The sequence below is a fragment of the Carica papaya genome, chromosome 8, assembly GCF_054855325.1.
Source record: "Carica papaya isolate Zhongbai chromosome 8, ASM5485532v1, whole genome shotgun sequence".
In the NCBI taxonomy this organism is placed as follows: domain Eukaryota; kingdom Viridiplantae; phylum Streptophyta; class Magnoliopsida; order Brassicales; family Caricaceae; genus Carica; species Carica papaya.
The window spans coordinates 33,205,042-33,232,880 of record NC_142316.1 but is presented as its reverse complement, the minus strand read 5'-3'; the positions used below and the strand labels follow the sequence as shown (position 1 = coordinate 33,232,880).

The window sequence follows — 27,839 nt, the reverse complement described above, 5'->3', positions numbered from 1 at the left end:
ATGAATGGGCCAATGGAGTTTGAGGTAATGCTTACAGGTTTCTTGACCTTGGATTAGGTTCCCAAACACTTTGCATTCAAGACCTTTATTATTAAAATCATATCAGATCGGCCAGCTACAATTATCTGTTTAATGTTTAGTCAGATTAGTTCCATTGGATAGCTACATTAAATAAGAAACAATTTAAAATAGCCAAAAGTAATAAAAATGGCCTACTCCAGGGCCAATTAGTTTCAAAAATTCAAAGTAACCCAGAAATGCATACCTGTGAATATTTATAAATTCGAAGTAACCTAACGAACATCAGAGCAAACATCCTACTTTAAGTTAATTCATATAATTTCCTATTATCATACTCACAGTCAAGTGAGATCACAGACTAACACTAGTACACAACAGGTATGCTAAAATCCTTGATCCCCTGGTGATCCAACTGATCTTCCCAAGAATCGCAAACCACAAGCCAGAGCCTTGAGAAATTTAAAAAGGAAAAAGAAAAAGAAAAATACAACTCCTTTAATATACAGGCCACAACTAGTTCCTATAATCCAGATCAGAAAAATGTCATACAGATAAGCAACTTATAGCATCATCTCTCTTCCAATCCGCTATAGCTTTCGATGAAGAAAAATCAAAGCAGCAAAAATTCGGCATTCTTTTCCCCGAAAAAAATGGTGTCCTTCACAAGGTGGCAAGGTACTGTTGTGGCAGTCACTCAAAAATTCAGCTTATGAAACCATAGAATGACACATGGCTCAAGTAATTCTGGCCTTGCAGAGGGGAACAAGAACAATCTCTTGAATGGAAGCAATCTCTGGTTGCCTCAATGAACTCCAACATCAGCTCAAGTTGCCTGACTCTATGCTCTTATTTGACTGACTCCCATTCTCTTCACAAGTGAAGGAATTCATTAGAGATGATGGGACTGGACCAAAACCATTGCTCTTGATAGTTCCAAGACTTTCCTCTTTAGGGACTTTGTTTGGCTCCGTGTTTTTTGCATGTGACTCCTCACAAAACCCCTGTTGCTGTTGCAGCATTTCTATACGCCTCAAAGATGGCACATCACCTTTACAGTAGCGTTCCCACATGTTCCGGTATGTTGACTCTAGACTAAGGGTAAAGTTAGCTCCATCACATACAGGTGATTTAGCCATGAGTTCCCGAAGGCTCATCCTCAAGGTAGAAAGGGCTGTGATGTCAGAGGCCAACTGCAGTGCCAATTGGACATATTCATCTTCATTTTTGGCAATCAGATGTCCTAGCCCTATATTGCATGTAGTCATAAGTTCAAATCAATTGAAAGTAGAAAGCCATGTAATTAAGACCACAGTATTGTGATTTTTTATTTTTGATAAGAAACACTATTATCACTATGACTAATTGAACAAACAACGATTTTACAGGTTCACTGCAGGCTATCAACATAAAAACAAATGGAAAATGATCTAACAGAGTAATTTAATAGTTACACATAATGCATAATCTACAATCTTTCTATCTAGAAAATCTGGGGTAGACAACCCAAAACAACAGAGTACCAAATTTGGTTGCACACTCTTTGACTGTTTAAACAATGACAGGTTACACAAGATATGAACACTGTGATCAAATGAAAGTGCAGGGAAAATTGCTTACCAACTTTGGAGAGCAGACTCACACCAACGTTGTGGGCATGTACAGAACCGGCCATGGAAACACATGGAACTCCCATATATAGAGATTCACATGTTGTGGTTGTTCCAGCATAAGGAAAAGTATCCAAACTGCATAATTTGTATCATAAATCAGATGAGACTTCTTAATGAGTACCCATAGGAAAAGCCAACAAGGACATAGTGGAACTTATATGTGAAGCCAACAAGGACATAATGGAACTTGTATGCATACTTCCTGATAAATACACTTGCAAAAGTAAAAGGAAAACCTGCAATACTACCCCTCAAAGAGCACCGATAAAAGGATTGTGAACTCTCTACATTTAACAGATCCTTTCTTCTTGTACAAATTAATTCATCACAGTATGTGACTAGAGGTGGCAAACACAACTATCTAAAAGAATAGGTTCTTTAAGCCTGCTAATGCACTATGATTACCAAGCAAGACAAGACAAACATTTGGCATAGTATTTTGTTTTCTGGCGAGAAAAGATTTGGCAAATATATTAAGCATAAACTCCACGAGGATTCATATAATATGATTTTAACAAATACTTATCCTCATGATGAAGATTCTGATAATAGTAGTTTTGCCCTAAGAAAAGGAAATTGAGAGTTCTACGGCATATCGGATATGCTCATGAGGCATGTAAATAACAGCAAACCTGTCCAGAACGAGATGTCATAACCATGCATCAAGAGGACAAGAAGTGGAAATTTTGTTCAAGTTCTAGCCATACTATTTAATTTATGAATTTATTTTCGGACATTAAATGTTTTTACAGTGGTATTCTATCTTAGGTTAAGAACTTGCTTCTGCAGATAAATAAATAAAAATACAAACCCAGCTATTACATGGGCAAATTTGTTTAGAGCAAAAATCCTTTTCAACCACATTCCAATTTTTTAAAAAACTATTAATACTTGTATATACCAAGGTCTTCCATAATAGACATAAAAGAAAAGATAAAACCACATGCCAAAAATTGCTGGTACAGAAAATAGATAAAATAAAAGATAGATGATATTAGTCAATCAAACAACACTGGGATAAGCATACAAAACTAAAACATTTTTAGTTTAAAAAACAATCCTCGCAGAGAACAAAAAAGTGGAAGAGGAACGAAGCTATAAATGGAATTCAAAGGCTACCTAATGTCCATTAGTGAATATGCTTGCATATGGTCATGATTAAGAAGAATTAGTGGCAAAAGATCGACACGTAACGGTTCCAACCCTAGCTGCTCCAACATCGTCAGAAATCTTTGCCTAACACTATCACAACAGAAGGGCTTGCATTTTACCACAAGGCGAGAATTTGGAACTGCACACAATATCCTTGCCCAAACTTCCAACACTTTGGGAGTTATCTAACAAAAGGACACAAAATAATTAAAAAGACAAATACAGGATGCAAGCAGCAGAAAAGTGCACAACTAAACTAGAAAATACCTTTGCGAGATTATTAAAGCTACCAAATGTAATAAATCCATTAGAAAGAGCAGGAGTTGCACAAACAGGTCCAGCCTCTGGGGAAGGTGTATAACAAAGGAAGCATTCTGGAAGTCGAACTAACTCCTCGACGTGCCTGCAATTTTGTAAAAGTACCAGGCTAATTTAGAATAGAAAAACCCCAAATTACTATAATCAGCTCAAGAATAAAAACCACAAGAGTCACAGAATAAATTAACAGAAAGAGTAAAAGGATTTACTTTTGCTTAGTATCGGGAGGGTCTGCAAGTGAATCAGTGATTCTGTAATCAATAGTAGGTAAGCCAGTGGTGTTCGGATAACCAATCCAAGTTACCTAAATAAAAGAACCAAAATAGAACAGAGATTATTTCTTTTCTTTTAGGCAAAAATAACAGATAGACATGCCCCATTGAACTGTATAATATTCAGAATCAACCGTGCATATTAAAAGTTATTTTTTTTTTAAAAATAAAAAGTATCAAATGTGTATTTGCAAGGTACCAAGAATGGGGGTACTGCCCATGTACATAAATTTACAATAAGGTTAGTGAATCAATGACAATCCCAAAATCTGCATCTTCAATAATATCATACCTTAACAATATAGGCCCAAAATAATATAACCATCTATTTTTTAATCTAGTCATGCTACTAACTTCACTATCAAACACTCTACTATTCATTTCTTTCCATAAGACCCAAAAAAGAGTCAATGGGATCATATTAGCTAACTTATTTTTCACATTTAAACCATCCCAAGCCCATATCTCACCCCCACCGAACCTGCAATAACCCAATTAATGCCCAGCAACCCAAATAAAAGACCACAAACCATAAGCCATAGGACACCACAATAATAAGTGGTTACAAGTTTCCTCCGCCTTCAAACAGCAATAACACCCATTCACCAGAATGCAGCCCTTGTTTCTAAGCTTATCAGTAGTTAAAATCTTCTCCCAGCAAACCTCCCAAGCAAAGAAAGACACACAAGGAGGAACCAAGGTCTTCCAAATTTGTTTAGCCGGAAAGGCCATCCTGCACACGTCTCTCCCCTTGCACAAGAACTGATAATAGGAAGAAACGGAAAAGAAGCAATTTTTTTCTAGATTCCACACCAGTAGATCATCCACACAAGAAATTTTCTGTTCCGCCAAAAGCTGCAACATACCTTCATATTCCCCCAACTCCCAATCATTTAGATTTTTGTTAACACTTATGGACCAAACCACATTACCATTCGACTGCTGGTAAGCCTCAATAACAGCCATATTCTTGTTTTGTGAAATATTAAAGATGCCTGGAAATCTCCCCTTGAAGCTACCACTGCCCACCCAATTATCTTCCTAGAAATTAATTTTATTCCCCCTGCCCAGCTTCCACTTAGTGCAGTGCATAAAACAGGATCTGAACATAAGAATCTTCCTCCAAAGCTCTCTCCCATGGGGGATAGAAATCCGGTCAGAAACACTGGAGTTCATAAATTTGCCCCATCAAGCCTCAACAACCCTCCTCCACAGACTATTAGCCTCCCTCGAGTATCTCCATAACCATTTGCCTTGTAGACCTTCATTTTTTTTTTTAAATAACCTTGTAGACCTTCATTCATTTTCATCAAAGATCTAAAGCCAAGCCCCCCACATGAAATTGATTCTTTTAAGGCATCCCGATTCACAATATGGTATTTACGGTTATCACCCACATCTCCCCACAAAAATCTGCATTAGATGGCTTCCAGTTTTTTAGCCACTTTCACCAGAATGGTAAGAGTAGAAAGATAATATATTGGGAGATTTGCAAGCGTGCTTTTAATTAAGGTATATCTACCCCCTTTAGAAAGAAAGTTTCTCTTCCACCCCACAAGCCTTTTCTCAAATAAATCAATAATTGGTTCCTATGTAAGTTGATCCTTGTATTTAGCTCCCAAAGGAATCCCAAGATATTTGAGAGGGAATTTTACCTCCTTGCACCCTAAAATTGTAGCAAAAGAGCCAGCCTCACCGCTGCCACCGATTCTTGCTAATTCAGACTTGAAGAGATTTATTTTAAGTCCCAACACAGCTTAAAATCATAATAAAACACATCTCAAATGCAATAAGTTTTTCAAATCTGGTAGACAAAATATAAGCGTATCATCAGTAAAGAATAAATGAGACACCTCCAAAGTGTTATCACCATTCCCCACCACAACACTCCTCAGTAAATTAAGATCATTAGCTCTCTCAAGTAGCCCATTTAAGCCTTCCATCACCATAATGAACAATAGGGGGGGTAGAGGATCCCCTTGCCTTAAACCTCTTGATGCATTAAACAGACCATAACAATGTGGAATAAAATAACCAACTCAAGAACTCTTTTCCATAAATAGCTCATAGATGCACAACATATTATCAACTATTTAAGATAAAGCAAGTTTTTATCATGACATCAACGCATGCATGTCTCTCTTTCCCATTCCTTCCCACAAACTTCACATACTACATTGTCAACTCTGTCATTATTACATCTTCCAAATTTCAACTACTAGGTGACATGGCTTTCTTCATGCTGAGCAGAGAAGTTAAAAGCTCTTACACCAGCTGAACAATCGTAATAGAAGAAAACAACATGATCTTTCTGAGTTTCAGTGAACAACGTTATAGAGTAAACACCCAAAAATTATCATATGAAAAATGCACTTAGCAATAGGAAGTAAACAGGCAGAAGAAAGGGGGCCATCAGCTAAATTCTGTGGAGGAAGACCAGCATGACTATCAGGCACATAGCCACATTTGATACTGCAACTTGAGTTCAATTTACAAACTTTGGTCATAAAAATAACTAAGACATTAGTGTATTGATTCACACAAATCAATCTTGCAGTAGCCTCTATTTGGGCAGATACCTTGTAGCATTTAGGTAACAGTTACCAAATTTGCAGGCTCACAGATGCGCTGCCGCAATATAGTGATTGGGTTATGTAAGACTTAGGAAAGCAAAAAAGAGCAAGCAATAACGTTTCAGAAATGGAATAAAACCAGAATATTAGACATCCAAAGCAAAAGGCAGAAGTACCTGAATGGGTGCTGGTCGGCAAGCCATCATTCCCAACTTATTGTTAGCAGTATGACCAGTCAGTTCTACCAAGATGTCAACTTTGTCTTCTCTAACCATGCTTGCAACCTTTTTTTCATCTATCCCATATATATCTCTCCAAATCCCACCCTTTTTTAAGACTCTCTCCCTAAACCTAAAAGTTTTTGCATCTGCCTACAAAGTCACAACACAGAATTTCAGATTTCTCAGCAAGTATACAATGATATCAGAAAATTATGGGTGGCATATATCAGTCTAAGTGAACGAAGTACAACAGATGTAGTACAAATGAATGGAAAATAGAAAGAGAGAGAAAAATAGGAAAAGTGCAATAAAAGATCATGGTTGGCAAGACTCAATCATGAGAATGTAAATAGTTTTATTTATCAAAAATGAAACTGCATTACCTTTGCCTACTTTATCTTTGGCAAATTATTTTTTTCCTCTGGAGTATGTTTTCCAAATGAAATAAAGATGTGAAGATTTTTTAGCTTTGTCAAAATGTACCCATGCAAGCACAAATACAGTAGAACCAATAAATCTCACAACTATCAAAAACAGGATCCTTTTTTATGCACAACAAACAAATTGCCTTAAGGTTAGATAGAACTAATGTGTCAGAACACAACCACTTAAAAGAAAACAAGAGGAGATTAGCTGAAAAATACAGGTTATGCTTAAAAATGGACAATGGGCTTTTAAGAGATGACAAGCGTGTCAAATAATTAGTTCTTAAGGTTATCCATACCTTTACAACTGCTGAATAAACAACCACCTTGTAATTTGTATGGTCATGAAAGATGAGTGGGGCTTCAACGAAGTAGGAAACAGAATGAGTAAAATAATCTGGAGATACATATCCAATCACAAGAGGTCGATCTGGATCTTTTGGATTGTCCCAAGAGGTGTACTGTGGATATAACCTCATGAAGCGCCTGCCCCAGTCCCTGCATGCACACAATTCAGTCGCAAAAAAGCCTACTTAAAACTGAAGTTCAAGAAATATTTAATCTACGAAAGTTGAACTGCTGATCCATAATTCCATATCATAAAACAGTAGACTAGCCAGCGTAATAAAAAGCACATTAGCCATCATTCCTATTCATATGATGTCTCTTCTTTTTAAATAAAAAACCTAGTATGTATCATTAATCACAGGCACTAAGAGGGTGTCAACCCATGTACAAAAGATATTTACATGTCAACCAGGAAGTCAATAAGGTTACCAAAATCCTCCATAGAGTACAAAGGTGACTTATGACCAAAAAAACCCAGGTTTTTAACCCTTTAGCTATAACCCTATCGAAATTCTCTTCCACTCCTTCAAAAGCTCGTCTATTTCTTTCTCTCCACACTACCCAAAAGATTGGAGAAAATCAAATGCAACTTCCTATGGGGTGACAATGTGGAGAAAAGAAGATATCACTAGTGGCCTAGGACAGAGTGAAGCAACCTCTACAGAGGGCTGATTAGGCTTGAGATCTCTGGCGGATTTTAATAGAGCTCTCCAAGGGAAGTGGTTCTGAAGATTCATGATAGAGCAAGGGAGTTTATGGAGGGTAATAGGTGAGACGTGGGTTGGATGGTCAAAGATGGTTCTCTGAAATTCCTAGGGTTCCGCAAGGGGTGGGGTTGTGGAAGAGAATCAATATGTAGAGGACAACTTTCAGAAGTACATTTGGTGAAGTGTGATGTCAGGGAAAAGAGAGAGAGTTGGAGGGTTGTTGGATGCAAGATGGAGATTTATGTCATCAATTTTCTAATATTTACACAGTTGCATGCAAGAAGCATACTATTGTAAAGGAATCCCTGGTGGGCTAGCGCACAACAAGGTATGGTGGATAGAGTTGAACAGAAACTTAAATATTGGGAGATCTCTGAGTTTATGAATTTAATAGAAATGCTTTCATTCACAAAAAGGATGACTCTGTTGGATAAGCAATGTTTGAAGTTGAATTCTCCAGGTGTTTTCTCTTTGAAGTCCTATTACGGCTATCTGAATTGTGGTGGGGTGAAGGGTGATGATTTTCCTGCTAGGCTGAGTTAGAAAATAAAAGCAACCCCAAGGATAGCTTTCTTCACTTGCGAAGCTATTAAGGAATGCACTCCAACTTTGGGCAAGCTTATAAGGAAGGAAAAAGTTCTAATGAATGGTTGCTACTTGTGCAAGACAGAAGCAGAATTGTAATAATATTCTTTCGTGGTGCACACCCACACATTAGCTGTGGAATTTGTTGCTCATGGTGTTTCGGGTCGAATTAGGTAATAACTGGTTCTGTGAAGGAGGTATGTTCTTGGATAGATATTCATGGGAATAAGAGCTTAAGACTTATCCCACTGTCTACCTTTTGGGTCATATGGAAAGAGAGGAACAAAAGCACTTTTCAGGCATCGAATCTAATTTTGATAGATTTAAGGATTCCTGATTCCACACCCTCAATTTTTTGTTAAGGAGTTACCGGCCTTATTCTAGCAAAGATGTCAGAGACCTAATAGACATCCTGATAGATTTCTAAGTATTATATATGAGTTGCACTCTCTCGTGCTTTTTGAATATACTTAATCTTTTAGTTTCAAAAAAAAATCAGTAAATGGAACTTATAACATACTACTAATTACAAATGTATAAAACAAAAAAGATCGATTTAAAGAAATGAACACATTTGATTCTTCAACCCCAAAAAAAAGGCATTTTCACCTAAAGCATCACTGACCAGAGCCCAAAATTCTTTTGGTGAAAAAAGTAAAACGAAAATAAACCAAAAAGGGGGAAAAAGAGAATTTCAGCTTCTGCAGGTTAAGAAAGGTCTTTATTCAACGCATCAGAAATACAAAGTTCAAAAAGCATCGAAAGAGCCAATACTATCATCCTCGTGCAGAATGAAAGTGAGGAAATTTTCTATAATACAAGAATGACGAATTCTCCAACAACTCAAAACTCATTTTAAAAATAGATTTTTAATAAATTAAACATAATTCTGGAACTGCTTTTTGATTGCAAAAAAGCTATAATAAAATTAATAGAGATTCTAGTTTTGAAGAAATTGCAACATGTTGGAAAGAAAATATACTTATGTTAAAATTTTAAAGATACTGGTGCATGAGCATGTTGAAGAAACAATGCAAGGAAATAAGTTAACCACCATGGTTAACTGAGTACTTTGGAATATGCTATCAGTGAAAAGAAAAAATTCAAAGAAAAAATAGCTGTAACTGTGGTGTCATATAAATCTCAAGGACATCAGGAAGAAGATATGGGAGAACTGACAGGGAATATTGATAAATACAGACAAAACTTGAGTTAAAACACACACAGCGTTCATCTAAACTATAATCCTGAGATTGGCAGATCCACAATTTGTACAGAACAGAACATGTGCATGGGCACCAAACACAAGCATGGCCACATGCACACACAAGCAATGTCAAGCATATGAGTGTCCAATAGCAATCTTTCATCTTCCATAAATAGAGAGGCTGGTGGTTATTAAGGATCATATGCTATCACGCATACAACATTATCCAAGAAGAGATCGTAATGGCGAGGTAGGAACAAGCACCTCTTATAAGGTTTGATTTAATAATTCTGCAGCATTTTATGTAGAAGATGTATACGATGCATGAAAATACATTTTGACAACAAACTAAAACTAAATGTGGCCAGTGTAGGAGTTAGTGGAAACCTGTGAGCCTCAAAAAGTTTATCATCATGTCCTTCGTTTATGTAGTTCATTGCAAGTAACCGATTCTGCAAAAAAAGAATAAAAAATATATATTAGAGGGTCTAACAATAAAAAGGCAACAATGACTTTAGCCTTAAATCAGGCAATCTCGTTTCTAACATGTGCCCTCTAAAAATGATAGAATAAACCCTGATGCACATCTTAAAATGCTATAATTGATGAATACAGCCAACATAGAGCACAACAACGAAGACTATTAATTTCAAGTTTTCAAATCTAGTCTAAGGATTATGGATGAACTGTTAACTAGAAATAAGTAGATACTTTCACCTAAAAAGCATATCCCAAGCCCAAGATTTGGAATGCTATGAAGGTTCAAGTATTTGAATTTGCATACTTGAAGGATATAAAGAAACATATATTTAGAGATCTAAGACACATCAAAATGTGCAAATATGCCAACAAGTACATTTCTGCAATCCAACAATCTTCCTCATATGTCCAAATGACATTCTTTAGCATTGTACAAATGAAGACTACTGGTCCTCGTAGGGTGTGTTTGGATGGCTTTTAAGATGATTCATTAATATATGGTATTGTACGGTAATGACAAAATTATACCATATTTGGAAAGATTGTGCATTATGATAATAACAGTTATTTTTATTTGAATTGATAAGATAGTATGGCTGTATATTTGATCAAATTACCTATTTTGCCTATATCTTATTATTTGTAATAATAAATGAAAAAATACAAAAAAGATAAAAAATATATATAACTAAATAAATGTATGTATGTAATTAAATATACAGATATATGTATATATATAATTATATATATAACAAAATAAATAAATTTTATAAAAAAATCAAGTGGCAGTACGGTATTCGTATATGTATGTATGTATATATGTGCAATTAAATAAAAGAAATTTAAGAAAAAAAGAAGATATTTTTTTATATTCATACTATATATAATTAAATAAATAAATATATAGATACATTTATACATAATTAGATATATTATATATGTATATATATAATTAAATATATAGATATAGGTATAAATGTAAATAACAAAAAAGAGTAAGGGCCAAGCCACAAAAAACCACCGAATTCGATGGTTTGAAAAAATGGAAAAAATGGTAGTTTTGAAAACCAAGCAATAACTACCAAAAAATCATATCATGTGTCTGAAAATACAAACAAACAAAGTAAAACCATGGAATTACCATACCATACATTAATAAACCATCATCCAAACACACTCATAGGAACTAACATGGTTTAATTTTCTTTATTAACCCAGCTAAGATCCCTCAAAAGGCAGAAAAACTCAGATGAGAAGATCCAGTTAATACCTGACCAGCATTGCGAGAATCAGGATCTATATTAAGGCACTGCTCATAAGCATCAATAGCAAGTGATATATTGCCAGCATCTCTGTAAAGAACCCCTACAGATAAGGACATCAACAATAACATTGTGAGGGAGGATCTGAGAAAAACAAAATGCAATTGTTTAACATATTTAAAGAAACAACCATGTAAACAAACTAGTATACTACTCCAAAGTCGATAATGGACCACAAAAACCATTGGATAACCACTTTTCCAACTTCATGCAAACAACATCCTGCATAAATCATGTAGTCTGAAGACGATATGAGCACTTTCATTTAAAATTTAAAAATCAAGTCAAAGCCCAACAGTTCAAACATTTTTTTTGAAATAAAAAGCATAAGAGTATACCCAACAGTTCAAACATTGTAACATGAACTATTCAATATCTTCCAACATGATTCTTAGTAACTTGCCTCACTAAGTATTTGGCATTGTCTAAACGATTAAAGATACTATGTTCTTCCACAGCAACTTCACAAGTATTGGAGAAACACTTCACAAGGCTGCAAACTATTACACGCTAGAGACCAACCAGACATGCTGAGACACAGATCCGCCCATCTAATTATACAGAACCTGATGCAACAATGCACCAAATAGCGAAATTTCTTCATTAGGGATACTTCTTTATCAACTAATACATAGTAAGCATGCATGTAGAGCAAACTTTACACATTAATAACCATATTGCAGATCATTGAGAGAGCCATTGCTACAACCACATGCCATGTGTGACATCATCCAAGACTCAAGAGGTAATCAAATTTAAGCAACTTAGGACTCTTAAGCGCCAAAGAGTAGTAACATAACAATAAACATCTAAGACAGTGTTTACATAAAACAAAGGCAAAAAGAGAATAAGTTACTTCTATGAGTGATAAACAACGGAAGGGGGAGAGAAAGCAGTAACCTAAGTTATTATAAGCCTCTGCATATGTAGGATTTGCAATGATAGCTTTCTCAATCATACTAGCAGCAGCATCCATTTTTCCCTGTCAATTTTAAGAGGAAATTTGTTAACTACTTTGGAAAAAGAATCATAAACAGTTCTGGAAGTCACTCCACGACAAACCTGGACTGTGTAGACAACACCAAGGTTATTCAATGACTGTGAGAAGTTTGGTTTGATTGACAAAGCCATCTACAAAGAAAATGGCAGTAATAATGTTAAATAGTACACGATGAAGTAGATATCTAGCACAAACTTCAGTAAACAAAAAATTTGCCTGATAACATTCCACAGCCTTATCAAGGTTGTCTCGATCTTTATATATTACTCCTAAATTGTTGCATGCCTCAGCACAGTGGGGATTGAAGTGGAAAGCAAGTTCATAGAATACAATTGCCTGCACATGTAGAAATTGATTATTGAACTCCCAACTTCTGCAAGAAATATTTCGAAAAAGCACATCCCTTAACAGAGATCTATGCAGTGATAGAAAAGGCTCCAAACAGAGTCACCCTTTATAGATACAAGCAGAGAAAAAAATTAGCACACGCATGTGCATATGCAGACACATCTGATAAATATATAGTACCATGTCAAACTTCAGCATTTCACCATAAGCAACCCCAAGATTATACATGGCATCAGCGTAATGCCAATTGTAATACAATGCTTTCTTGTAATATGCCACACCTTGAGTTATATCTCCCTCCAGTTTAACCTGAAAAGCACGTGTCACAAAACTACATCAAGCACAAAAACATCAGCAATATAAATGAAAGCCAAATTGCTGACGTGTCTATTGACAGGATGAGCAGTTGCTTATGATAAAAGAAACCAACTGCAAGTATCAACAGCATATGACCGCTGGGAAACATGATGCATTAATTGAATTTCTTTATCATCTCCACCTGTTTTATTATTTTTAAGACTTTTTTTACAGGCCCTTCCTGTAAGCGCACAACTAAATGGCAATTGGAGGGAAAGTTATCCTTCTTGTAAAATTAGTTAAGCTCCTGTTCTAAACCCTTGGCCTATGGATGATTCACACTCTTGCAAATTATGAAGAGTAGATAGACCTTGAGGACATTCCTTCTTGCAAGGTTATTTCTTCTTGCAAGTCATAACTAGGCCCAACCAATACTGTTGTACACCAGGGGTACCACTTTTGATCTTATATTTCTTGTTTTACCTTGAAAAGGAATTGTCTCAATGTCAATGACAACCTCATTACAATTAATGGAATTGATGCCCGCACCACCATAACTGCAGCATATTTTTACTTATAAACAGTTCTCTTTGTCATAATTTTAGGATTTATTTCAGTTAACATTCTGGTTCAAATTTCCTGTCTTATTTGGAGTAGGATTACAATGGAGGGCAGACGTTATAAGTACATTGTAATCTCTCTCGCCCAACATCATATACTCAATACAATTATTTAGAGAATTTTTGTCAAAAACTTAGATTTTGTGATGAAATAAACTCTTGCATATGTTATCTAAGAACCTCTAGGTATGATATTTTGAAAATGGGTTAGGTTGGTTGAACTTGAAAATTACTCCATTGTAATTGAGTAAGTAAACATTTGAATTGCACATTTGGTTGGATGGTAAGAATCCAAGTACTCTCTTTCGGATCCAAGAAACAGCTCTCAGAGAGAAATAAGCTCTTGCATCTGTTATCTAAGAATCTCTAGATATGATATCTAGATTTAACTCCTAATTTCCAAGTCAGCAGATTAACCTAATTTGCTAAGTCAGGAACATCCTAAATTCCATGTACTTCACACATATGCAGCATGATGAACAGTTATCGTAACTTTAAACAAATCCAAAAAAGCATCATCTAAACATGCAAATACTTTCATATATAATGCAATTTAAATATGGTTCAAGAAGATGAGTAACAAACAAATGGGATAGCTACCTTTGTCCCTAAATCTGTCAAGGCTATCGCCATATTATTTTTTGCAATCTCGAAATTCGGAGAAACGGCTAGACACCTTATATAGCAGAATAAAAAAGAGAGCATTAGAGAAGGCTAAGCCACTCTTAAAACAAACAATTAAAGCAAAGCACAGCAAGCAGTGTCATCAGAAAACTGCCAAATAACCTCTCATAACAGGCAATTGCTGACTCTAAGTCACCACGGTTTTTATAGATGACGCCCATGTTACAATATGCTTCAGCATACATAGGCCTCTCCAGTGCAGCCTTCTCATAGCAACTAAGGGCCATATCATATTGCATCATCTCAGAGTATACAACTCCGAGGTTATAATATGCAGGCTGCATAGACAAATAGTAAATCGTTATGATAAAGCACAAACAGCGAAGCTAAAGGAATAAGACATGAGAAAATGGAAATAAAACATGAATTACAGCATAATGTGGATCAATTTTAAGAGCTTCATGATACTTCTGAATTCCCTCCTGAGTATTGCCAGCAAGCTTTAAACTAGTTCCAAGATCTGTCAAAACAATTGCAAGGCATTCTGCAGCTGGTTTGTATGAAGCATCAGCTCTCAGAGCCTTCTGATATGACTGCTCCAAGTACATAATCGAGTAAAATTAAGTTATTCAAGCAGCTATACAAAAAATAAAGTAAAAAGTGTATACAATATGTGCTAATGCTTTCTTGAACACAACTTAGATCACAGAGTTGAGTCAGATCAGTGAATCAGAATCATATCGATAACATAACAACTTCCTGGATGATGAAAACCCATTTTTCAGAAAGTTCTGGCAGTGATTCAAATAGTATGAATATGTTGCACCAAGAGGTGATTAACACATTCTCAACAATTCCAACACTAATCTTTAGTGGAATTCAAATACCATAAACATCACACTTTGAATAAGTAAAAAGCCGCCAGGGGTAGGGAGAAATATGTCATGTAGAAGAGACTAGCCTATGTTTTCACATGTTTCACCAGATCAAGACTAATTCTACTCCTTATATCGTGACATTACATAGGTACACTTAAACCAAGTTAGACAGGACCTCTGGCAAGTGAACATGGCACAATGATGCAGTAATGCAGACATCGAATTATCAGGACATGGCATCATTCATCTTTCATGGCATAAGAATGACTTGCTTTTTCCTTGAATACTGAATAACACGGTTTAGATAGGTTAACATACCTCGGCAGCCTCTACCAGCCGGCCCTCATCTTTGTACAATATACCACAATGTGTTAGGGCACATGCATTCTGTGGGTCCAACCTGATGGCTTCTGCAAAACTAACAAAAGCAAGCCTTCCCATGTTTTGCATCTGCAAGCATATCCCTTTGCCAATGTAAGCTTCAACATTTCCCCTATCTTTCTCTAGCACACTCTCATAGAGTGCAAGAGCATCAACAAACTTGTTCCTTGATCGGAGAATATTAGCATAAGAGATAGCATCTTTCCCTTCAAACTCCTTGTGAACAGAAGCCACATTAGCTGAAGGAACACTTGTACTTTGAGAAGAACTTGCTCCATTTATGAAACCATTATCTCCAACTGAGTCATTTTCTCTCCCATTAACATCTTTATCCGTCCAGACCATGTTGGTTTAGTTAAGACCTCTCTCTTCTGAACTAGAATCATCGCGAAAACATAATTACAATGAAAAATCCACACAGTTCAATTCAAGTAATATTTTATTTTTTTGCATCCCAAACAAATAATTTTAATCTAGCAAACAACAAAATAAATAACAATTGAAGTCGATGAAAGAAATGTTTGACTGGGTGCCTCAGCTACAAGGTTCTAGGTACACCACTTGTGAGATTACTTCTGCCAATAACATATGTTCGCTAGAAATTTCATTTTTGTTCTTTAAAGACACTTTCCTCTCCTACTCGATAGTGAACAAAAAAATTCTTTGATATTCCTCAGCCACAGATTACTCAACTATAGTTGAGCAACAGGATCACCTAACTGTGCCAAACGGAACAACCAGAAAAACAGAAACTAAGCACGGCCTAGTTAAAAGTCATCGTTTTGAACTATTGAACTACCTCAAATGAAACTGCTTGAAACCCTAATCAAACTACAACACTGATTAGACTATCTAACAAAAAGCCCTAAAATGGAAACAAACTAAACACTCCCTCATTAGAAACCCACTAAACCTCCAGAAATGAATCCAGGGCATCAAAAAATGAGGTTTCTTCAAGTATGCCTAACAGAATCCACCCCAACTCCCCCAACCAGCTTACCATACACGCCTCAGTTAAAATTAGAAAGGAGGAATTAGCAGGAGAAGAAAATACTGTGGAGAATTACGAAAATTAGGGATTTGAAGCTTACAAACTAAAAAGCGAAAAGCACAAACAACACTAGAATAGCACTATCGCATGTCGTCAGCAGAGCCCATGCCAGGGAGGCAGAGACTTTAGCCCGATAAAGAGGGATAACCTAAAAGGAAAAAGGAAGAAGACAAGTAGCGCATGATAAGGGGCCGAGTGGGTGTAGGTTAAAGAAACCCCGCTCACTCCCTCCTCCAAATGAGAGTTTTAGAGAGAGTGAGGGTTTAAATGAGAGTGTTGTTGGAGCCGGAGCCGGAGCAGCAGCAGTCACGGTCTCTTCTCTCCGACAGAGCAGGGTTCGATGTGTTCCAAACCCGGAGAAGGCCTCTGATGTCCGTCCGTTAATTACAACTTGTGCTTTGCATTTTTGAGACAACATTTGCCCCTTAACCTCCATTTTTTCACTCTTTTGCCATCCTTATGAATTTGAGTTTATTTTTTAATTTAAATTAAAATTAACTAATTTGGTAATTACCTGTTAATAATTTAAATTAACTGAAAATCAAGTTACAACATTCCGTGTGATTCTGGTGTCGATCAAAAATTTGCATTGACTCCTCTAAAACATCTTTTTCCGGCCGAACTCCGTGAACGGGCAATCATGATCATAATTCGTAAAATCAATCAACACTGTGATGATCAATCATCGTCGACCAAGATGGTCCCACTTCTTGAATCAGTGGGTCCCACGCATCTGTACATGCCATGCCCGACAAAATAAACAAAGCTACAAAATTTCTCATTTCACTAAAATCACTCACCAACAATATTTTTTAAAAAAATTTGGAGTTCAAATCTCAAATGTAAAAATTATCATATTATAGACATTATAAAATAATGTTGATTAATTTATAATATAAAAATTTAATTTACCAATATATTAGTACGAACATAATAACTAAATTAAATTAAATTTTAAAGAGTATATTATATTTTTAAACAAAAATATTAAGAATAAAAATTGTCATAATTTAAATATATAATAGATTAATTACAATTGATTTAAAATACTTAATTTAGTACGTAGATAGTTTAATTCATAAGTATGTTTATAATATTATAATTGTAATATCCGATATTTATTTTTTTTATAAATATAATTATTTATTAATTGAATTTATTTTATTTTAATTTGATTTAATGAAATAATAATAATAATAAAAGATGAAAAATTAGTTAAAAATTTAATTGAAAATAATTTTAGGAAAAATATGTGGAAATTTGGATTCTGAAAGTATTTTAAAAAAAAAATCAGATACCGGAGGTTAAAATGTAATTTAAAAAAGTTACGCCATGTCAGATGCTCGGTCAGCAGCCCCGACCAATCATGACGCGCCAGGTGGCAGAGGTGCTGACGCGAGAGGCCACGCGGGCGATCGAACGACTGAGATCCGTTCCCGCACGTATTGACAGCTCATATTGAAAACGCGCACGGACGGCCCAGATTGCATTGCACACGGACGATCCAGATTGAATCGCACACGGACGGCCCAGATTGAATCGCGATGAATGGTTCAGATTCACTCTTTATTTAATCGCGATCGGACGGTCCATATTAAAATCGATGGACGGTTTAGATCAAAAGTGGATAGGTATAAATAACCTCATCTGCACCCAAACCCTAGTCGCTATAGCCCTTCGCCAAAGAAGACAACCCAGCCGCTGGGGAGCTGACCATCGCCACCCGCCGCCGCACCGCAGTAATTTTCGACCACCAAACGAGGTAAAAAAAATTTCTCTTGCACGAAATTCAATTTTAAACCCACTTATGGCCAAATTGGAGTGAAAGAACCAGCTGATTGGCCGAAAAATGCCGCCGAAGCTCGATGTCGCCGCCGCAGGATGTTTTAGAAAACGCCTCCAATAAGGCCCTTCCCGATTCCCGTTCGATGTGATTTTTCCACCGTTATGATCACTATTTCCTTCTCTACAAGTTGACTAGAGCAAAATACCCAACCGCAACGTGAGCCAGAGGAGCCGTCGCACCGGAGAGCCCCACCGCCAGTAAGTTTCGATTTTCTACGTTTTTTAGGCCAACCGATGGTACTAGGTGTGTTTTCTCGCATAAACCGATGCAAGTTTGGCTGAATTCAGTTGAAAACAGCCAAAAATAGCCAACCCGATGCGGGTTGCCACTGCGAACGGCGGTATCGACGCCGGAGCACGGCGGAGCCGCCGTGCCGGACTTTCGAAATTGGCTGAGTAGGCCCTGCGACTAATTTTTGGGTTTATTTAGGACATTTGTAGGTACTGTAAGCGCGTTTCAATTTCCGATGAAAAATTTAGGGAACCCGGAGACCGCCCGTAAGCGCAGTAACCATTTAGTTTTCGGTGTCGAATCAGGTAAGGACCCATCGCCCTATTTCTTATCATATATGTGAAGTTTGAATAAATAATAATACGGTCTTTTATACAAGTTAGATAAATATGCATAATTAATTACGGATTGTTAATGGAGCCCGAAATCGAACTTTATTTTTTGTTGATTCATGTTGATTTATTTTACAGTTTAAAGGTATTATGGTATTTGGTTTAGGATTTTAAATGCATGTATTACTATCTTACTTGACCACTGTGTGATTTTGGAATTTAAGATATGATTGTATTACCGAGTGCATGTTCATTGTTTATGTGATTATGTTTAATTTGATAACAGAGATTAAGGAGAAACATGAAATGTAACGCCCAATAATTTTAGAATTTTATTATTATTATTATTAATTTTATTTTATTTATTTTTATTTATTTGGTTTATTTTATAATTTTATTATTTTAATTGATTTATTTAGTTTATTTTAATTTAAGTTAATAAAAATAAAAATAACAATAATTGTAAAATTGGGTAAAAAATATTATTTGGATTTAATTGCAATTGATTTTGAGAAAAAGTGGTGAAAATTAGAATTCTGAGGGTATTTTTGAAAAGAAAATTAGAAACCGGGGGTCAAAACGCAATTTAAAAAAATTACGCCCCGTTAGCGCCACGTCAGCAGCCACGTCAGCGGTCCAGTCAGCAGCCCTGGCCAACCAGGACCTGACGCGTGGCAAGACCACGTTGACCTGGGAACGGGCCACCTGGGCGATCCGCCTGTGCGCGATCGGACGGCCCAGATGCGTCCCCGTGCGCACGGACGGCCCAGATTAAGCGTGCGCACGGACGGCCCAGATGCAAGCGCACGGACGGCCCAGATTTAATCAAAATGGACGGCTGTGATCAAAAGGCAAAAGGGTATAAATAGAACCCCCACACCTGACCACAAAAACCCTAGCCGCCTGCCCTCGCTGGAGAAGACGAACCAGACGCCGGAGGAGCCGGCCGCCGCCACCCGCCGCCGCACCGAGGAGTTTTCCGACCGCCGATCGAGGTAAATGTCATACCCCTGGCTCGTTTTTCAATGCTGAGTTCCCCTGTGGCCAAATCAGAACCAAAATTTGGGCCAAACGGCCGAAACCCAGCGGCGGCGCCGCCGCGCCCCTCCTCGATTTTTGTCTCCGATGAGGCCCTTCTCGGCCTCCGTTTGATACAATTTTTATATCACCGTGATCACCATTCTTTTCTCTACATGTTGATCGGAGCCAAATCACTAAAACACGAACCTCGCCGGAGAGCCGTCGCACCCGAGAGCACCGCCGCCGGTAAGCTTCGGTTTTTCGTAATTTTTTAGCCCCCCGAGGGCCTTAGGGTTGTTTTATCGTAGGGACCGATGCAAGTGTGGCCGAATTCGGCTGGAAACGGCCGAAAACGGCTAACCCGAGGCGAATCGTCGCCGCAAGCAGCGGCGCCGTCGCCAGAGCACGACGGAGCTGCTGTGCCGGAATTGCGATATTGGCCGAAAGGGGCCCTGGGTCTAATCTGGAATTTTTTGGGACACGTGCAGGTACCAGTAGTGCGTTTCAGTTCCTCGGGAAAAATTCAGAAAAAATTAGGGACAGCTTGTAGGCGCACTGTAGAGCCGCATTCGGACCCCGAAACAAGTAAGGATTCCTCACTCTATTTCCTATCACGGTATTAAAGTTCAATAAATGATAAAACGGTATTTCATGAATCAATAGATGTGTGAAATTGTTTAAGGTCGCTAATGGAGCCCGAGTCTGGTGTGTTTGTCGGTTAGCTGTTGTTTGGCCTATTTTACAGTTTTAAATGCAGTATGAGGTCTGATTTTTTCATTTCATAGTTTCGTGTGCATATTTTACTGTTTTATTGATTATGGGTTGAATGACTGAGAACCCGATGTTGTATGTTGTCTTGTTTGGCATAAATTACTGGTTTGTTTGTTTGTGTGTGAATTGATGATGCTGACTGAGGAAAAGGGGAATGAAAGGTTATGTAAATTGATAATTGTATAATGTGGTCAGCCTGACTAGATATTCTAGGAGATGGTGGACGGACCGGGTCCGTAGGGAACCCTACCGGGATTGTGGTCTCTCATACCGGACGGGGTATGGAGACCTTATGTGTTTTGGCGCCCATACCGGACGGGGTATGGGGACGGCCCTAGAATCTGATTACAAGTGTTAAGGGTTCACGAGTAGCGGGACCCCTATGGATCCCCATGGATACTAGTAGGCTGGTAAATGAGGAAAAATATGTTGTGTAATAATTGAATTGCAAAAGGCGTGATAAGTATTATGTTATACAGTTCATATGATTTCATGATGATGATAATGTTTTTGCTTTCGTATATTGTTTTATAAATTTCGCCGAGGTAAGTGGATAGTAAAAGATTTTATTATTGATAAAAGAATTTGTTGTAAATTATGCTCCATTAGTCCTTTTGTGTTTTCTACCCACCTCCGTGACGGTGAGATAGTGTGATCTCTTTACTGGGCTGGTGTAGCTCATTCTTTATTTAATCATTTCAGATCAGGAAGACATTGTTCCCGAGCCCGTTCCGCAGGAAGACGGCAAAGGGGACGCCTGAAGACTCCGTAGTCATATTTATAGATTTTATTTTTCAAGTTTCTCTTTTAGTTAGTTTGTTCTTTTATACTTTGAGCACGTTTTTGGTTTTAGTGTAAGGGATGTTTAATCAAAATTTTTATTACGCTTCCGCATCTGACTTTTTTAATACACATATTTCATTTTAAAATTCGGGGGCCGTTACATAAAAGGATGTGATCTAATAAACAGATAAGGTAATAGCCTCAGTAGATATTCTAGGAGATGGTGGACGGGCCGGGTTCATAGGGAACCCTACCGTAAACGTTGTCTCGTACTGGACGGGGTATGAAGACTTGGTCATTTGGCGCCCATACTGGACGGAGTATGGGGACAGCCCGCTTCATCCTTATACTGGACAGGGTATTGAGGTTTAATGTATTGACACTCATACCGGACGGGGTATGGGGACAGCCCTGGAATTAAGATTGTTAAGGAAAATGGTTCACGTGTAGTGGGGATACCCCTATGGATCCTCATGGATACTAATAGACTGGTGAAACGAGAAACGGTGATAATTAGTTATTGTTAATGAATATGAATTTATGATATGTTATATGTTACTGATTGTGCATGAAGTTATGATCTGTATGATGTTACTCTCTTTATAGGTTGTTTTCAAATATTCCTCAGTGGTAAGTAAATGGATAAACGATTTTACTTTTAATGAATGTATTGGTTCAAAATTTGTGCTCCATTAGTTATTTTTGATTTTCTACCAACCTTTACTTTTGTATCGGCGATATAGTGTAATGTCTTTACTAGGCTAGTATAACTCACCCCTTATTTAACAATTTCAGATCAGGAGGACCTGGTTCCCGAGCCCGATCTGCAAGAAGGTTGAGAGTATATGTTAGATACTTTATAGTTTCCTTTATTTTTTTCATTTCTCGTTTTCCCTTCAGATAATTTATTCTGTGCTGTTTGTTTAGTACTTTTAAGTTATTGTGTAAAGGATGTTAACTTTAACATTTTATTTCGATTCCGCACTCAAATTATTATATACATTTCTTTTTAAAATTCCAGGACCGTTACAATAATAATTAAATTAAATTAAGTCTCATATAGCATATTATATTTTTGACAAAAAAATGAATGAAATTTATTATATTACGAGTATATTATGAATTAATTAATTTATAATATTTAATTTAATATATTAATATTTTAACCAAAAAAAAATATTTTCATGATGATCAAGTTTTATTAATTGATAATTATAACACAATAAAAATATGATTTAATATTTTATTTATATAAAAAAAAGTTGGGATCTGTTTTAAAATTAATAATTATTTAACACTTATTTCCGTGGTATTTTATTTCGCTTTAATTTGTATCATTTTTAATAATTAAAATAAATATGATATTTTAGATGTAATAAATTTACATTATCATTTAAAGTTAAGTTTATGTCATGCATTTATTGAAAATTTTATTAAAAAACAAAATAAAATGATAGTAATAAAAAACTACGACTCCAGGCCAAAATCAGCTTATGTGATAACGAGGAAATTAAAAATAAATAAATTAAATATTAGAGGAAATTATAAATTAATTTTTTTAAAAAATGGTTGGGGCTAATTGATGTTATAGAAAATATGGTTGTTTACATATATTAAAATTAATTTTTTTAAAAAAAATACTGCAGTTTCTCCAAATTTTGATTTTTATGCAATAAATTAATGATATTATAATATTTTATTTAGATTTAACAAAACTTTGAATATATTACTAATAATATTTTAAATAATATAATTAAATATTTATACTTAATTATAAATGTCTTAATTATTCATGACGACTTAAATGGATGGGACTCTTATTTTCTTTATAAAAAAAAAAAACTTTTTGTTCTATTTGATTGCAAGATAGTTGCTTTCATATTTTATTTTTCAATTATAAATTAGTTTTCTATTTAATTTTTTGTAAAGTCAATTATTTAAAATAAAAGTTAAATTATCAATTTAATTGTAACACCTGGCAAGTCCAATGTCTCATTCGGCCTAATAAAATAGAAAAAAAAACCCACCCGAGCCTGAACCTTAGGCCTGCATGAATAGCCTTCATTTTTTTTTTCTCATATACAACACCATAACAGTTTTAAGGTGAGGTTAGTAGAAAGAAAAAAAGGAGGACACTCGAGTGAGGAGGAAAAGAGAAAGCAACTCTCGAAAGGCTAACATGGAAGAGGTAGCGCGAGAGACCTCGTCAGAATACAACCACAGACGAGGCAGGTTGTTAGGAAAGAAGTCTACCATTGCGATTTGATACCACACTCGGAAAAGATAGGTACGTAGATTTTGAATGGTGAACTCTGTAATGGTAAATCAATTATGAAATTCTTGTCAGATTATTTGACAAATGCGTATCAAACACTGAAAAGGGGAAGGAAGTTTCGAATTTCAATATGGCGATGCACCTTGAATTCTTACTTTTCTGGTTTGTAATGAGAGGAAGGGGAAGGGAAATAGATAATGTAACAGCCCCGAAATTTTAAAATGAAATATGTGTATTAAAAAGGTCAAATGCGGAAGCGTAATAAAAATTTTGATTAACATCCTTTACACTAAAACCAAAAACGTGCTCAAAGTATAAAAGAACAAACTAACTAAAAGAGAAACTCGAAAATAAAAACTATAAATATAACTACGGAGTCTTCAGGCGTCCCCTTCGCCGTCTTCATGCGGAACGGGCTCGGGAACAATGTCTTCCTGATCTGAAATGATTAAATAAGGAATGAGCTACCCCAGCCCAGTAAAGACATCACACTATCTCACCGTCACGGAGGTAAAGGTGGGTAGAAAACACAAAAAGACTAATGAAGCATAATTTACAACAAATTCTTTTATCAATAATAAAATCCTTTACTATCCATTTACCTCGTGAAATTTATAAAACAATATACGAAAGCAATAATATTATCATCATCATGAAATCATATGAGCTATATAACATAATACTTATCACGCCTTTTGCAATTCAATTATTACACAACATATTTTTTTCTCATTTACCAGCCTACTAGTATCCATGGGGATCCATAGGGGTCCCACTACCCGTGAACCATTAACACTTATAATCAGATTTCAGGGCCGTCCCCATACCCCGTCTGGTATGGGCGCCAAAACTAAAAACCTCAACACCCCTTCCGGTATGATGGTGAAACGGGTCGTCCCCATACCCCGTCCGGTATGGGCGCCAAAACACATAAGGTCTCCATACCCCGTCCGGTATGGGCGCCAAAACACATAAGGTCTCCATACCCCGTCCGGTATGAGAGACCACAATCCCGGTAGGGTTCCCTACGGACCCGGTCCGTCCACCATCTCCCAAGATATCTAGTCAGGCTGACCACATTATACAATTATCAATTTACATAACCTTTCATTCCCATTTTCCTCAGTCAGCATCATCAATTCACACACAAACAAGCAAACCAGTAATTTATGCCAAACAAGACAACATACAACATCGGGTTCTCAGTCATTCAACCCATAATCAATAGAACAGTAATATATGCACACGAAACTATGAAATGAAAACATCAGACCTTATACTGCACTTAAAACCGTAAAATAGGCCAAACAACAGCTAACCGACAAACACACCAGACTCGGGCTCCATTAGCGACCTTAAACAATTTCACACATCTATTGATTCATGAAATACCGTTTTATCATTTATTGAACTTTAATACCGTGATAGGAAATAGGGTGAGGGGTCCTTACTTGTTTCGGGGTCCGAATACGGCTCTATAGTGCGCCTACAGGCTGTCCCTAATTTTTTCTGAATTTTTTTCGGAAAACTGAAATGCGCTACTGGTACCTGCACTTGTCCCAAAAAATCCTAAATTAGACCCAGGGCCCCTTTCGGCCAATATCGCAATTCCGACACGGCGGCTCCGCCGTGCTCCGGCGACGGCGCCGTCGCTTGCGGCGGAGATTCGCCCCGGGTTGGCCATTTTCGGCCGTTTCTGGCCGAATTCAGCCACACTTGCATCGGTCCCTGTGATAAAACAACCCTAGGGCCCTCGGGGGGCCAAAAAATTACAAAAAACTGAAGCTTACCGGCGGCAGTGCTCTCGGGTGCGGCGGCTCTTCGGCGAGGTTCGTGTTTTGGTGATTTGGCTCCGATCAACTTGTAGAGAAAAGAATGATGATCACGGTGATATAAAAATTGTATCAAACGGAGGCCGGGAAGGGCCTCATCGGAGGCAAAAACCGAGGAGGGGCGCGGCGGTGCCGTTGGGTTTCGGCCATGTTTTTCGACCGTTTGGCCGGGATTTTGGCTCCGATTTGGCCACAGGAAAACTCAGCATTGAAAAACGAGCCGGGGGTATGAAATTTACCTCGATCGGCTGTCAGAAAACTCCCCGGTGCGGCGACGGGTGGCGGCGGCCGGCTCCTCTGGCGTCTGGTTCGTCTTCTCCGACGAGGGCAGGCAGCTAGGGTTTTTGTGGTTAGGTGTGGGGGTTTTATTTATACCCTTTTGCCTTTTGATCACAGCCGTCCATTTTGATTGAATCTGGGCCGTCCGTGCGCGTGCATCTGGGCCGTCCGTGCGCGCGGGGACGCATCTGGGCCGTCCGATCGCGCGCACGCAGATCGCCCACGTGGCCCGTTCCCGGGTCGACGTGCCTTGCCACGTGGCATGTCCTGGTTGGCCAGGGCTGCTGACGTGGCTGTTGACGTGGCGCTAACGGGGCGTAATTTTTTTAAATTGCGTTTTGACCCCCGGTTTTCGATTTTCTTTTCAAAAATACCCCAGAATCCTAATTTTCACCCCTTTTTCCCAAAATTAATTTCAATTAAATCCAAATAATATTTTTACATAATTTTACAATTATTGTTATTTTTATTTTTATTAACTTAAATTAAATTAAACTAAATAAATCAATTAAAATTTAAAAAATTATAAAATAAAACGAAATAAATAAAATAAATATAAATAAAATTAATAATAATAATAATAAAATTCTAAAATTATTGGGCGTTACAGATAATGTTGTAGAGAGTTCAGGTAATAGAAAAAATTGAGTCGAGTTTAGGGGTGATAAAAAGGAATTGCATGGAGACCGAGAGGTAAGGGTAAAAAATAAGTAAAAATTTTAGAAGCATCACTGGATTTTGAAGGAGTGTGTGTTCTGGTGTGTTAGTAAGGGTTGTGTGGGTGTATAGAGTGGTCATTCGATGACTGATTACCATGGTGTGTCAGTAAGGGCTGTGTTGATGTGTATGAGTGGTCATTCGATGGCCAGTTACCATGGTGTGTCGATAAGGGTTGTGTGTGTGTGTGTGTGTGTGTGTGTGTATGAGTGGTCATTCGATGGGTGGTTACCATGGTGTGTCGATAAGGGATGAGTGTGTGGACATATGATGGCCGATGAGTGCTAATGGTGGTGGAATAATGTGTGTGGCCTTGAGGGGGCCGGTGAGTGCCGATGTGGCAGAACAGTGTATGTGTGGCCTTAGAATGACTGTTGAGGGGCGAACCTAAACAGTATAGTGCATGCATGGCCTTGAGGCTGCCGGTGGTGATTGGCCAATACTGGTGGAATGGTGTGCGTGTGTGGCCTAGGGGTGGCCGGTGGATTGCCAACAATGGCATAACCGTGGGCGTGTGTATGATCAATTAGTGGTTGTCGGGTGAGGGATGGTGTGCTGAGGATGTGTGTATGTGTGGCCGGTGTGGTAGAGGTGTGTGGCCAAGTGAGGGTCATTAGGGGTTAGAGTGTGTGTGGGTGGTCGAATGAGGGCTGTTGGGGTATTAGTGTGTGTGTGTGGCCAAGTGAGGGTCATTGGGGGTTAGAGTGTGTGTGGGTGGTCGAGTGAGGGCTGTTGGGGTGTTAATGTGTGTGTGTGTGGCCGAGTGAGGGTTGTTGGCATCGATGTGTGTGAGTGCAGCCGAGTGAGGGCTGGTGTAGTGTGGGCATGGCAGAGTGAAGGCCGGCGTAGGCATGTGTTATATGGTTGAACTGCTTTAGTAGTGTATTATTTAGGATTGTTGTTATGGTGTTTCTATGAGGTCATGGTGTGTGACCAGTGTGGATATTCTGGTGTTGATGCAGTTGGCATGACTTTACATGTGTGTAAGATCATTGTACTTTAAAGTAAGCTTATATAAATGTCATAGATTATGTAATATGAGCTGATTATGTAAAGGTCCGGAACTTAGACAAAGTGAATTTATAATTTAAATGTAGAAGTAAATAATAATGTTAGAATTTACATTCTTTACACAGTAAATTAGAATGATCAATAGGGTTACGAGAATGTTCCTACTACAGTGGCTCATAAAAAGAAGCAAATAAATTATTTAAAATAAATAAATAGATGTCCTGGGGGTGTTACTCTACTAG

The 27,839-nt window shown here is 37.4% G+C and overlaps 1 protein-coding gene across 2 annotated transcripts; it reads right to left on the bottom strand.

Annotated features, from left to right (window-relative positions):
- Window positions 1–247: 247 nt before the first annotated feature.
- SPY (Tetratricopeptide repeat (TPR)-like superfamily protein) lies at window positions 248–16,903 on the bottom strand. Of its 2 annotated transcripts, none has more exons than XM_088210258.1 (18): window positions 16,541–16,903; window positions 15,387–15,825; window positions 14,622–14,783; window positions 14,353–14,528; window positions 14,167–14,242; window positions 12,830–12,958; window positions 12,518–12,637; window positions 12,364–12,432; window positions 12,202–12,283; window positions 11,250–11,344; window positions 9,887–9,951; window positions 6,952–7,150; window positions 6,183–6,377; window positions 3,371–3,465; window positions 3,111–3,246; window positions 2,811–3,028; window positions 1,639–1,766; window positions 248–1,267 (listed from the first exon to the last, which is right to left on the bottom strand). In XM_088210258.1, the coding sequence occupies exons 2-18, from the start codon at window positions 15,792–15,794 to the stop codon at window positions 840–842; spliced, it is 2,781 nt and encodes a 926-aa protein (XP_088066384.1). In that variant the 5' UTR covers window positions 15,795–15,825; window positions 16,541–16,903; the 3' UTR covers window positions 248–839. The 2 variants fall into 2 exon arrangements, with proteins under 2 accessions (XP_088066384.1, XP_088066385.1); XM_088210259.1 differs by having other exon boundaries at window positions 15,387–15,820.
- Between the last annotated feature and the right edge of the window lie 10,936 nt (window positions 16,904–27,839).